Source organism: Silurus meridionalis, chromosome 17, assembly GCF_014805685.1.
Source record: "Silurus meridionalis isolate SWU-2019-XX chromosome 17, ASM1480568v1, whole genome shotgun sequence".
Lineage (NCBI taxonomy): Eukaryota > Metazoa > Chordata > Actinopteri > Siluriformes > Siluridae > Silurus > Silurus meridionalis.
The window spans coordinates 17,281,128-17,294,189 of record NC_060900.1 but is presented as its reverse complement, the minus strand read 5'-3'; the positions used below and the strand labels follow the sequence as shown (position 1 = coordinate 17,294,189).

General features: G+C 36.1%; 1 protein-coding gene across 6 annotated transcripts in view; it reads left to right on the top strand.

The window, feature by feature from the left end:
* The first annotated feature begins 8,867 nt into the window (after positions 1–8,867).
* Positions 8,868–13,062, top strand: part of kcnq2a (potassium voltage-gated channel, KQT-like subfamily, member 2a) — a 27,243-nt gene continuing 23,048 nt past the window's right edge. For all 6 annotated transcript variants that reach the window (XM_046871317.1, XM_046871314.1, XM_046871316.1 and 3 more), the window contains exon 1: positions 8,868–9,442. In XM_046871317.1, the coding sequence (XP_046727273.1) occupies positions 9,132–9,442 (311 nt within the window). In that variant the 5' untranslated portion in view covers positions 8,868–9,131. The remainder of the gene's footprint in view (positions 9,443–13,062) is intronic.

Here is a 13,062-nt window from a genome sequence, read left to right as displayed (position 1 = left end):
CATCTATTAATAATAAACTCTTAAGTTTTTTCTTCTAATCGGATCAGAGAATGACAAAAAAGACATTTCTGTGCTTGTGTCTAGTTTTGGCACTTTTAATTTCTGGGTGTATCAACAGTACAGAGCTATTCAAGAGCATAGAGTGTTTTGAAAAGCACAATTAAAAAATAAACTTATTCAGTAGTGTTTGCTAAAGTACTGTACAACACAAAGGTATCATTGAAGGATGCTTAGAATTTATTCTATTAAATTTCATATATATATATATATATATATATATATATATATATATATATATGTATATATATATATATATATATATATATATATATATATATATATATATATATATATGTGTGTGTATATATATATATATATATATATATATATATATATATATATATATATATATATATACAATATTTAAAACATAAACAGGTCTCATTTGGGATCATAATGCTATAATTTAAATTAAATAATTAATATTAAAGCAAAACAATATAGAACTGTACATCTTTTTCATTTTTGTATACATGCTGTATATGTGAATAGGAGTCTTTCTTGTGTATTTCCACTTACATTGTTTTCAGTATTTAAATTTATAACCATGTCCATGTGGTCAGTAGAGATTTACAGACAGTTTGATCAAATGCACCAGAGCCGGCTTCTCAAAAATCTAACATTATTCTCCACATTTTTTGGTTTCTCAAAGCAAGCTCAATTGCTATTTATTTGATTAGTCTGTGATAGACTGAGCATAGGCTATTTTTTTTTCCATTCTAAATTAAGAACTGATATTTATATTTACAGAACAGAATACATTAGTTTTAATCATATTTAATGAAATGGAATGCCACCTTTCCTCCCATGACTTATACATGCTACAGATATTATTTTTGTCCCATAGATGACAAAACACTGTGACAAGGGTCATGCTCAATGTTATGCAATGCTGTGTTTTTTACATTCACAGTGCCTTTTGGGTAAGAAAAAATATTTGGCTGTCCTTTTTTTTTTTTAAATACCTAATATGTATACTGTATGTGCAGCAGATGTTTAGTTGGAACAGGAAGTGAGATGATTACATCTGATTGAGGTTGAGCTTGCTTTGGAGAAACCTGTTTAGCATGCTGTAACATTAAGTATTTGAGTATATGAGTGTTGTCCAGCCCTGGGTGGATTTCCTGCATCCCAGGGCTTGGAATGGGAATCTTTTGGTCAGTAAAAAAAAAAAAGGCTTTTATAGAATAAGCTTAAGTATTTAATGGTGATGCTCTTTAACTTGTAATATCTGTGTATGTCTGAATGTACTGATAAGAGATTTTTATAATGAATGTGATTATCGCATCATGTCTATAATGCCAGCTCATTAACAGTCTATTAAAATCTGACAGGTTTGAGTTAATATAATTCCACACTGCTGGCTGATGCATGTGATCACATACACAGAATTACTGTCAAAAGCAACACGCATGTTTCAAATGTCTTTACTTCACCCGAGTGTTCTGTCAAATCAGTCTGGGAATTCTCATTTCTGATGGTTAATAAACAGTATTGAATTATTAAACTTCATGACATTACATAGTAAAGTGTGTTGCCTCGTAAAATGAAATGTAGTAGTCATATTCTAACTTGCAGCATATCAAGCAAAACAAAAAATGCAGGCCAAAGAAAATCATAAAAGGTATTCATGTGGTCAGGAGAATTTTTCATTTGGTGGGTTTTACACACGTGTCCAGTGTTGTCCATAAATGAATTGTGTTCCAGCTCATTTATTCTACAGGACCTGCACAAGATGTTCCCAAATTACACGGAGCTGTTCGATTTATAAATAGACCTACAGGTATGAGAGAAACTCACAATCTTTAATTCCTTTATTTTATGCGAAATACACAAATATTGCTCCAAACATAAATTCTGATTGTGTGGGATGAATGTTTTGAAGTATTATTATTCAAATACTTTACTTAAATACATTTTTCAGGTAGCTGTTCTTTATTGGAGTATTTCCATTTTGGGAAATTTTCACTTCACTGCATTTGAAATATGTACTATCTGACATTTTACATTGACAAATGTTCACATTTTTACTACATTTCAGAGAAACATGTTCTCACGAGAGTTTTCTTGGAGTAAGGGTTCTCTCACTTTATTTCAGTAACAACAGAACAATCTCTCCATAAAAAGGAATGATGAACAAGACAATGGAACTCTGAACTGCACAAGTATTAAAATACCGTATAATAAATCAGTAATTTTTCTATTTGATAATTAAGTCCATTTAAATGCAAAATTTGAAAAGGAATGAAAAGGAGTACTTTTATTGTAGTACAGAAACAATGTACTTCATTCATCCATCTGCCTCCATACTTGGTAACACTGAGTGACTTTGACTCGGTGCAAAATGAAGAGCATGCTAAACTAAAAAAAAAACTTCAAATACTACTGAATGTTTTTATTTACAACTTATTAATTATTTTGTTGGGTTGGGTGTAGAGTGTAAAGCGCTTGGGGGTTGTCAGAACTTCATAAAGTCTAGGGCTGGCCCAAATCGCCTGGACTCAAGCAATTAATTAAAGCAGCAGTATTGGTTGTGGCTTCTGCTTGGTTAAAATGTGTGCTTGAACACTATTGACACAAAATACATTTCCTTTTTTTTTCAAGTTGCACATTTATTCCAAAGCCTTCTGGGTTTATTTATTTTATTTTTTGCCCATTTACAGTGACTAATTGCACTGTTTCGGGGGGAAAAGTCACAAAGCTCTTGCTCAATAAATCTTTTTTTACAAGAGCTTGTTGTGTATCACTCTTCAGCTTGTAGTGGATTGTAAGCTTTAACTATTAGGATTTAGTACACCCTAGTTATATAAGCATCTGCTAAGCTTTTTAGGTACAGTATATTTACTTATTGTGTAAATATAATTTGCAGTATTGTTTCCTGTCTGAACGACAACAATGATTTACTGCACTCAATAACTAAATGCCCCAGGCCAAGAAAGTTTCTCTTACCTCATCTAAACTTCAGAGCTGTTAATCATCTATAAACAAATGTGTAGCAGCTTTGTTTATTACATTATTTTAAACTGGCAATCGGTAACTTTGAATGATCTCATTTAGAAAAATTAAGGCATTCAAACCTCTACCAGGTTGGGGGGGCAAAAAAGAATGTTGGTGCATAACATGACAAAACCACTTTTATGAATTTATTCATGTACTTACTGTCATCATTTAATCTTGGGGGTATGACAGCATGGCTGTGTAAAAAAAAAAAAAAAAAAATTAATAAATAAAAAAAAAAAGTAGCAGTACTATTATCATTAGTTATGTAATATAAGATATGCATCACTAAACAGCTTGATTACTAGGTCCAGCTTAACATGCTGTAAGAATAATTGATGAGGATTTGCAATACTGGCAATACTGGCAATCTGTAATTTTGTTGCTTAAAATGGTGTCTTTGAAACACACACACACACACACACACACACACACACACACACACACACACACACACACACACACAACCATCTTACAGACTCATAACTGTGTTTCTAGGTTGTATGGTTTTAGGCTTTCTATTGTGTTACAAATAATCTACAGTTGTATTTATTTCCAAGCTCTGTATCCTCTCTCTGCCTTTGTTCCCCTGCAAACAGCTCATTTTTTACTCCTACATTTCAGCTAAAATTTGGAAATAATATAATTGAATCACTTCTATCATGCTTTAATTTCAATTGTAATACAATAATAGATTTCAGTGTTTCAGGTCGAATTAAAAATCCTGCTTCTGTAAGCTGAAGTAATTTTGTAATTTCTCCCGGGAAACTTGCAGTGCATTTTCTAAATTAGCCTGGCAAGTCGTGCAGGAGGTCCGTGAGGGTGGAACATTAGAACTATTGCTAAACGACTGCAAAGTCATTAGTGCTGACTTGATCCCCATTAATTAACATTAAAATAGTTCAAAGACAGTCAATACAGCTTTGGGCCAGTAGCTTTACAGAAGCTTTTCAGCAGGCTAATCACAACCTCTTGTTTATTAGCTTAACCTTTTCCTCTGGTATGATCTACACCCGACTCCACAGCATGTTATGCTTCAAAGCTATATATTTTCTAGGTACTGAGTAAGTCATCCTTGCTGGAGGTAGATACATAACCTTATATCTTTTCCTGGCTAAAAAAAGAAACAGAGACATTATATCACCCTGTTCCATTTTGTCCTCCCGATAAGCAGTGCTTTTACTCCTACACAGGTGCAGCTTTTCCATATTATTGAGCCATTATACCATGCCTGTTTTTATTATTCATTTATATCTAATTGTGTTGATATTGCCAAAATATGTAAAAAAAAAAGCATATATTTTATTATAAAAGCATCAGCTTTGGTCAGGCACTTCTGCACGCAAATCATCTTAAAACTATCCACTATCGTAAGTTATTTGATCAGGGGGCAATTATCCAGAAGTGTACAAGCTCCTGCTCTTGCCTTCTTTAGCTCACCAGCTCAACCAGATTATTCTGTTGATTTCTCTAGAAAGTTTAGCAATACCTACAATGATATCAATAATACAAATTTTTTAAAAATTTATTATTGTAACAGTTACATCAGCCAATACATATCATGTGATGCATAATAAGCCACAAGCGCATGCCCGCAATAATGAAGATATTAGATGAAAGTATATCAAATTCAAAACTTATTTTATAAAAGACAAGAAAGCTTTCACACAAGAAGTTGAAATCATGGAGAAGGTGAAGAAGAATTAATAAAATTCTCAACAGATGTACAAACAATGCTTAATGGGAAAAGCTACAATGCCATAGCAAAGCCTTTACACATCCTTGTCACCGCACATTCAGTTTTAGAATTGAAGACAATTTGCCAAGACAATTGCGCCAAGATTTAACCACAAATCAGCAAAAAGATGTACTATTAGTAAAATGGGGAACAGGACTCAAGACTAAGCTTAATGTTACCAGGATGACTACCACTGGAGTAGGAGAAGGATAGCTATTTAGCTTAGTATATCAATGTCCTGTCTCATTGGAATGTTAAAATCTACCAGGGAAGCTTACCAGTAATACGCTGATTTTGCATGGGTAAAAACGCTTTCAATTTAGATGCCACTACCGTGGATGTACAGACTGTTCTGAATGTCTGTCTGCCTCACTTTTTGCATAGCTCCATTAAATGATTTGTTCTAAGTGTGGTCACTAGTGAATGGGCACTTCTGAGGACATTCTGCATATATCACACTGTCACGTTCACTGAGTGGTCTGGCGTATGACAGAACTTAGAAACCCATTAGACTGTTTTAAATGTAATCTTTTTGGCATTTAAGCATTATATCAAAATGGTGCCTTTGTTAATTATTGGGACCTTGGTAACAGGTTCCTTGGCAACAGGAGCAGATACTGTAAAGCTAGCAGGTTTGTGGCCTACTGCCCGGCCCCACCCTATATTATATCTGTAGACTCCCATAAACAAACAAGCCCACTACTGATGTTGCAATAATGTTGTTGTGTTAAAAACCTATTAACATTCAATTTTCCATCCTGAATCTGTAACCTCCTAAACAGGCCTTTGGTACTTAGGGCAGATTCTGCAAGGTCATCTTGCACACATCAAACAAATGCATATTAATCCTTAAACCTTGAGTCTTTATTTTCATGGGGCAAGGGGGTCCTTTATTCAGAGTAGGGGTCAAATATGACATTTGAATCCCTTTCAAATGTTTTATTCTTTTTATAGATGTTTGTTTACCCCTTTAGACATAGTGATTTCATACACAAGGACTAACCCTCTGCATCCAGTAGGGACTGTTGCTAAGTGCAAAATAGCTAGCATATTGGCAATGCATTCCACTCAATTAAGTGAATTTTTAATTATCATTTATCAATATAGCCTGTACATATACTACACCAGGACAAAATGTATGTCCTTGAAAATAGCACAACACAGTACCCAAGACCACACAGGGTGCAAATACACAACGGTATGAGACAACTGCAGAACAATAAATACATAGAATGCATGTGATACAATGTCATAGGTTTGAGTGCAGACACTGATAACTCCATAGTGAGAACCTATTATATTGTATGCAGATTAAGATCAAGTATAGATGAGTGTAAGTAAAGGTCATAGGCTCTCTGTACACTGACATGGAGCAGTAAGAAGTGAGCATTGACAGATGTTGTAAAGACAGGGCTGTTTATTGATTACACTACACCATACATCATTACATGACCTTGTTGGATGTTTTTGTTGCAAGTTGATTAGCTCTCACTGAAAAATATTAATAAATCACCAGTTTAACCTTTTAAGGCCATGGCACTTGCTGGCATCGTAGTTATTTTTTCCCCCACAATGTTTTCATTATTGGTTTGCAAGGGGAAAATACATTGAACTGTATGCATGTAGTATTTCTCCTGTCCCTACAACACCATCAGGAAGCAGCACTCAAACATCTACTTATCGTTTCCTTTTTTAGTCTTTAATGTGACTTTATTTCCCTACAAATTAATGTATCAGTGCTATATTTAGGTACCACCTTAAGAACAGACTTCTCAAAGTCAGTTTTGCCTAATACATTCAGATTAGGTGGGGGAGTTGTTAAATTATTTGTTGAAAAAAAAATAGAACTCATGGTGTTTTTCCCAAGCAGCCTATTTTTTTGTAGAGTGGGTGTGATCATGTCTTTGCAATGATTTTATGCAGATTTTATGCAGATTCTTGAGGATGGAGCTAGAACCAATCAATCCAATCTGACTAGTACACTCAGTGAAGTCACTTTTCTGTATAAAATACTGCACAAGGCTTTAAGGAGTATATTTGCAACAGACTGTGATATGCAACAGTTAATAATGTTTTAGATTTGCACTTCCCAAGGACAGCAAAGGTTACAAGTTATCCCATTTTCATGCTCTAGGCCATGGGTTTAATTTAGTTACAGTGGTTAAATATTGCCTCTTATTATTATAATTAACTATATTATATTAATAAATTATAAGTTATTATAGTTATTCATGTGTTTAAGTGGTCCTTTGAACGTCATGGGTTAAATCCAATAAATCAAAAGTTATGACAAATTTGACTTGCTAAGTTTTTTTCCCTAATTCTCTAATCTGTAATATATAGACAATTTATTACCTTACAGATTTTTTTTAATAACATTTACAAAATAAATCTATGGTGATGGGGTATCTCTGTAAATTAAATGTAGTTTTCTTAAATGGATGTGTGGTTGTTGCCTTTATCACGGTACATGTTAGTGGGTTGGATATATGAGGCAGCAAATTAACATTTTGTCCTCAAAGTTGATGTGTTAGAAGCAGGAAAAATGGGCAAGCAAAAGGATTTGAGCCAGACAGGGTCAGAGCATCTCCAAAACTGCAGCTCTTGTGGGCTGTTCCTGGTCTGCAGAGGTCAGTATCTAACAAAAGTGGTCCAAGGTAGGAACAGTGGGTAACCGGTGACTGTCATGAGTTGTCATTAGTTACCTCACTATTAATTGCAACTCAATCCAACATTTTTATCTGTTCTAAATGTACCTTTAATTAAAACTTTTCAAGTTTTTAATACTCTAATAAACATGGGCATGGACAAACACGGATGCTTTATGCAAATGTCTGTTTATTATTAGTGAAACCATACTCAACATAAAGCATGAAGACAAAAAATACTTGTCATTTTTTTTAAGTATATTGCATTGTAGGTTAATCACCAGGACAAACGGAACCATTGCTATGTATCCACACAGATGGTTAATGAGGTGATACCAGAGAAACTGTATATTATAAAATATTTGTTATTGATGTAAATTTGTTTACATAAAAGTTACAATTTTGAGCTTTCTATTCATATATTTATGTCTGCAAGGCAAGTATTCACTGAGATTCAGGTTGTTTAATGTATGTGTTTGTAAAAAGAGATGACAGAGAGTGCCCACTGTCTGTTTTCTTTATTTCACAAAAGCACAGCATTGAATTGTTATGAGTGTGTTGCTCTTGTACTGCTCTTATCTGTACGATCAAAATCGTTTGTACGATCATTTCTGCCACAAAACCCGCTGGCACGTTTGTCGACCCCTGATAGTTAATTGTCCACATCATGGTGTATTTTGGTGCTGATTTGAGACTTGGTGTATCAGTAAAACAAGTGTTTACTGATTAAAAATAATTTTTCGGTGTAATTTATACATCGCTGACTCCCTCTGTCTCATCCACATTAGCTTTACTTCTTGTTGCCTTCTGCCCTGCTCATCGTTTGCTTTGTAAACTAGTCTACATCTGTGGCATGTGAGAGCCAGGAAATGATACACCAGTAAATTGAAAAAGCCCCACAATGACAGGAAATTGGTTAATGGACTAAAAATATTGACATTTCACCAAACAGATTAAAACTAAATTGAAAATCTAAGAAGTAGAAAGTACAGATATTTGTGTAAAAATGTAATAAGTGAAAGTAAAAAGTTGTCCGAACAATGATTAATGAAGTAAAGTACTGATACCAGAAAAATCTACTTAAGTACAGTACCCCCAACCTGTGTCCAAGTCAGATTATTCATTATATTATTATCTGTAATTTTGAATAGACATATAAAACATTTTATTTCAGGTGGTATAATTTCTAATTGTTATTATGATTAGATAAAACATTTTTTAAAACGATTATTTAAATTAGCAATAGATTCGTTATGTTCTGATGAACTGCGTATAAAATTACTTTGCTTACTAAAAAAAAATCGAATCGACTCGAATCAACTCATGAATTAAGGACTGGTTCATGTCGGGTAAGGGGCGGGGTTACCCCCCAACCACACCCCTCCTTCCTCTAACACCCCAACCCCACGCCCCTTAACGCATTTCCTACGGCTTCATTCATTCGGATTATAACAACTCCATAAACGTAAGTGCAAGACGGAACTTATTCTCAGACAGTACAGTGAGATCAGGAGAGAGAGAGAGAGAGAGAGAGAGAGAGAGAGAGAAAGCAGGACAGCACTGCAGTTTCACTCCACTGGCTTTTTTCCAGTGGGGGAAAAATTCTCTGAACACAAACACACCCATTCGGGCGATGCTCGTTTTCCCAGTCTGACAGCCAGGCTCTCTGAGGCTCTCTGACTCTGACAATGGCGAAGAAATCAGCTAACGGGGACCTCTCTCGCTCTCCGTCGCAGGAGAAGAAGAAGCCGAAGGTGGGTTTCGTGGGAGTGGATGCCAGCGGCGCGGAGACGAGTCGGGACGGCGCGCTGCTGATCGGGAGCGGGGAGAGCGCGCGCCGGAGCTCCAGCGGCAGGATGGGGCTGTACAGGGCGCGTGCGAGCTTAGGCGGCGCGCGCGGGACTCACCGACGCAGCGCGGGCTACCGGAGACTGCAGAATTTCCTATACAACGCGCTGGAAAGACCGCGCGGCTGGGCGTTCGTGTACCACGCTTACGTGTGAGTAAAGCCTGTCTTTGCATCAGGGTAGAGGCGGAAAAGTTTTGCAACAGCTGCACGTTTTGCCGCAGAACGCACTTTCCCAGCATTCCCTCATACAAGCAGCAGGGCTTTCCCTCTGGGGCATCTGGTTTACCCTGCACGTGCATGAGAGGACAGTTCTACACTTCAACCATGTTAAAAAGCTATAGTATTTACTGGAGATAAAACCGGCACGTACTGCTTTTTAATTTATTTATTTTTTATTGAACGTGATTTGCATATTGGTGTGTTTTTGTTGGAGATCTGAGGAAGCGTGTGCTCAGAGACAGAGACACACCTTTTATGCAGATGAGAATGTTTCTTTTTCCATGCGCTGTCGATAGAAAGCGAGATGCGCGAGACCGGTTACGTTCAGCACCGGTCAGCTCCCTCACGCGCCGCTCCAGCAGAGAGAGAGAGAGAGAGAGAGAGAGAGAGAGAGAGTCTTGAGTCGGTGCAGTGCAGATACCTGCTGTTGGCCTAAAACGGAACGAGAAGAAACCCTACTATTATTCTAAGAAGGTTATATGCTTGTTGAGGCAATAATTGCGCTTGAACAGGATAGTGATGGATTTGAAGAGCTTAACTGATTATAACAGCCAGCCACTGTGACCATATTGGTTGCATGCATGCATAATTACAAATTATGTAATTATATCTCTGAAAGTGCCATAGATAATATGATTAAGAATATCAAAACTTGGATTAAATACAGCCTACCCATCTAAATACATGTACCTGTTGATTTCAGCATTTAGTTCTATGTTATTGCCAGTGCAATAGTTAGTAATGTACATTATCATGCTCATAATATGTTATTATTGCGTAATATGACAGTACTGTAGTTTGGACTTTGGGGCCATCACTATGAGTGCTTTGGCTCTTCTGTGAGTAAAACTAGTTTAGTTTGCCTTAAAAGGTGATATATAAAGGATATGTAAGAAAACAGGGAGCCTAAAATAGTAGGGAAGAAGAATTGTCTAAGAGTAGAAAAAGTTTTCTTTACCCCCTGTACTGTTTCATGACAGGCAGATTATTATTTCTCATAGCAACAACCACAGTAGCAGTTCTCTCTAAGCAGAGCTCAGACTCATCTAAAGCCACTGAAGGCACAAGTAATTGAAACACATCATCAGGAGTCTCCACAGTGCATTAATGCAATCATCTGATTTCTCGGCCAGTCTAAAAAGATTTAGCTATGTGCAGCTGAGCTGAAATCTAAGCCCTATAATATGAATGAAGCTATAGATAGCTTTCAGTTTTTCTTGTGCACTCTAGCCTTTATGTTCATAACGTACAGGAAGTTACAGCTCTCTGACGTCTGTTCTTTTGTGCTAGATTTATTATTTATAAACTCACCTAACCACACTTTAGAATCTTGGCCTCCTCTTTAATAATTTTTATTAATATTATTATTATTGTTGTTTTTTTGTTTGTTTTTTTGAGAAATAGAGTATGCTGACTTCAGTGTCTTGCTGTTTGTAGGTTTTATTTTTGTTACCTTCCTCCAGTGTTGTGAAAGCTCTCCGCACACTGTACTGTCCTATTTAACTGTTGTGTAAGGCTGAAGAAAGAGCTGCTGTTGTGCTTTGAGATGACGTTTCCTTAGACGGAGCAGTTTACTGATTCATGTGAATATAGCATCTAAAACAGGCTCCCTGAAGATGAAACCATTTCTTCAATTATAGAGGAAGTATAGAGGGGATTGTGTTGAACCATATCATAATGCTGTAAGCAGCATGATACATCATTTCCTGGGAATTGTTGCTGACTGAGTTGAATGAGACAAATCAATTAGTCTTATTGCTGCTGAGTCAAAGCAGGTTCCTTTTATATCAAAAAAGTGTGTTTGCTGCTATCATGCCTGATAGACAATATCTATACTAGCTCATCTTCTCTGCTAACAACTAATAAAGCCAATACCCTAAATAGGACATACTGTATATAATTGCTCTTATACTTCATTTGGTGTATATATGAGTGGATATGAAAAGTATCCACTCATCTTGCATGTTTTTTTTTAATGTAAAAATTGAACCACGATAAATCATTTGAAATCTTTTTCCAACTTTAATGTGATAGAGCAACCAGAAAATACAAGTGATAAACTAGAACTGTTTTAAGGGGTTAAAAAAGTGACACAGCTATACGATGCACCATGTGAATGTGCTTAGAATTAACCATTAATGATTACACACATACAAAATTAGTTATACATCTTTCATCAATGAACTGATTCTGATGAAAATTTTTCTTTGCTGTTGGGAAATCGTGGAGAAATTGGGGAACTACAGTAATATTACCAAGAACAGAACAGACGACAGAAAAAAATATCAGGCAGGCTGCTAAGTGGCCTATACCAACATTAAATGAGCTGCGAGAATTTTTAGCATTTGCTGATCATTCCCTGTACGTGACAGTATTGTTTACATGTCTGGGCTTTAGAGTTGTGAGACTAGACAGAAGCACTTTCTCATGAAAAACAAAAACTAATTTAGCTTAAATCAGCCCAAAAATAGGGTTATTTCTAAACATTATGTTTGGCATAAAACCAGGACAGTCTCACAAAGAACACCACACTAAGGTGAAGCCTGGTGGTGTCCCAGTTAGACCAGGCATCAGAAACCGGGAGTAAAACAGATTGTCTTTTATTTGGTCTAAAAATGCAAACACAAAAGAGCATTCAATAAAAATGTAACAAATGTCAAACTTATCTTGAGTGCTTCTCTTGAAGCGTAGCCAGGAGTATGGAAACTCAGGGACCAAGCACAGTAGGTAGTCCAGGTGATCTACGGTCGTAACTAGTAGATCAGACCGTAGATCACCTGGAGGACACCTGGAGGAAATGGAGGACAGGTGTAGGTGATTAGTAGGAGGGAGAGGCTGAACTTGACTGTTGAGTGAAGGAGGGAGGCGTGGACTTTTGATGCCCTAAACCTTCTTACAGATTTACTGCAGCTTTTTTCAAGGCTGAATAGATAACTACATGTACTTAACTAAAAAACTACTAGATTTACTTGGGGCTTAATTATGATTCAAATTACATTGTATGTAACAAATGAAAAATGAATGTAAAATGTAAGGATTTGACAATGCCCACACACAAGAAGTCTACTTAAGTAACTGTGGAATTCATTGTGTCTTCCCTTAACTGTTGCACCATTCTTTCGGTTATTATACAATAAATGCAAATGCTGTTAGGTCACTAACTAACCCAGAATGCAGTATCACAGTGCCTTGTGTTCAGTGTTCACAAGTTTTCCTGCAGGGGCATTTCCAGTAAGTAAACAGTGATGCTTACAAAGCCAAAAATGAGCCAGTCTACCAGTGTAATCAAATTTAACTCTTTGACCACAAATACAGCTGGGTTGGACAAGTTAGACTCCCTCTTTAATTACGGTTTAAATTTTCTGAGTGGAAAAGCTGGCAGCTGATGTACCAACACTGATCATGCACTTAAAAATATCAACTTATTTATTTACTTTTTCCATAAACACTGACTCATTCGGATCTGCACTAGCACACCAATTGCTTTTAAAAAGGTAAATCTCAAAGCACTTAAAAATAAGTCCAAGTCACTTTAAATCATGAGTGCTTAC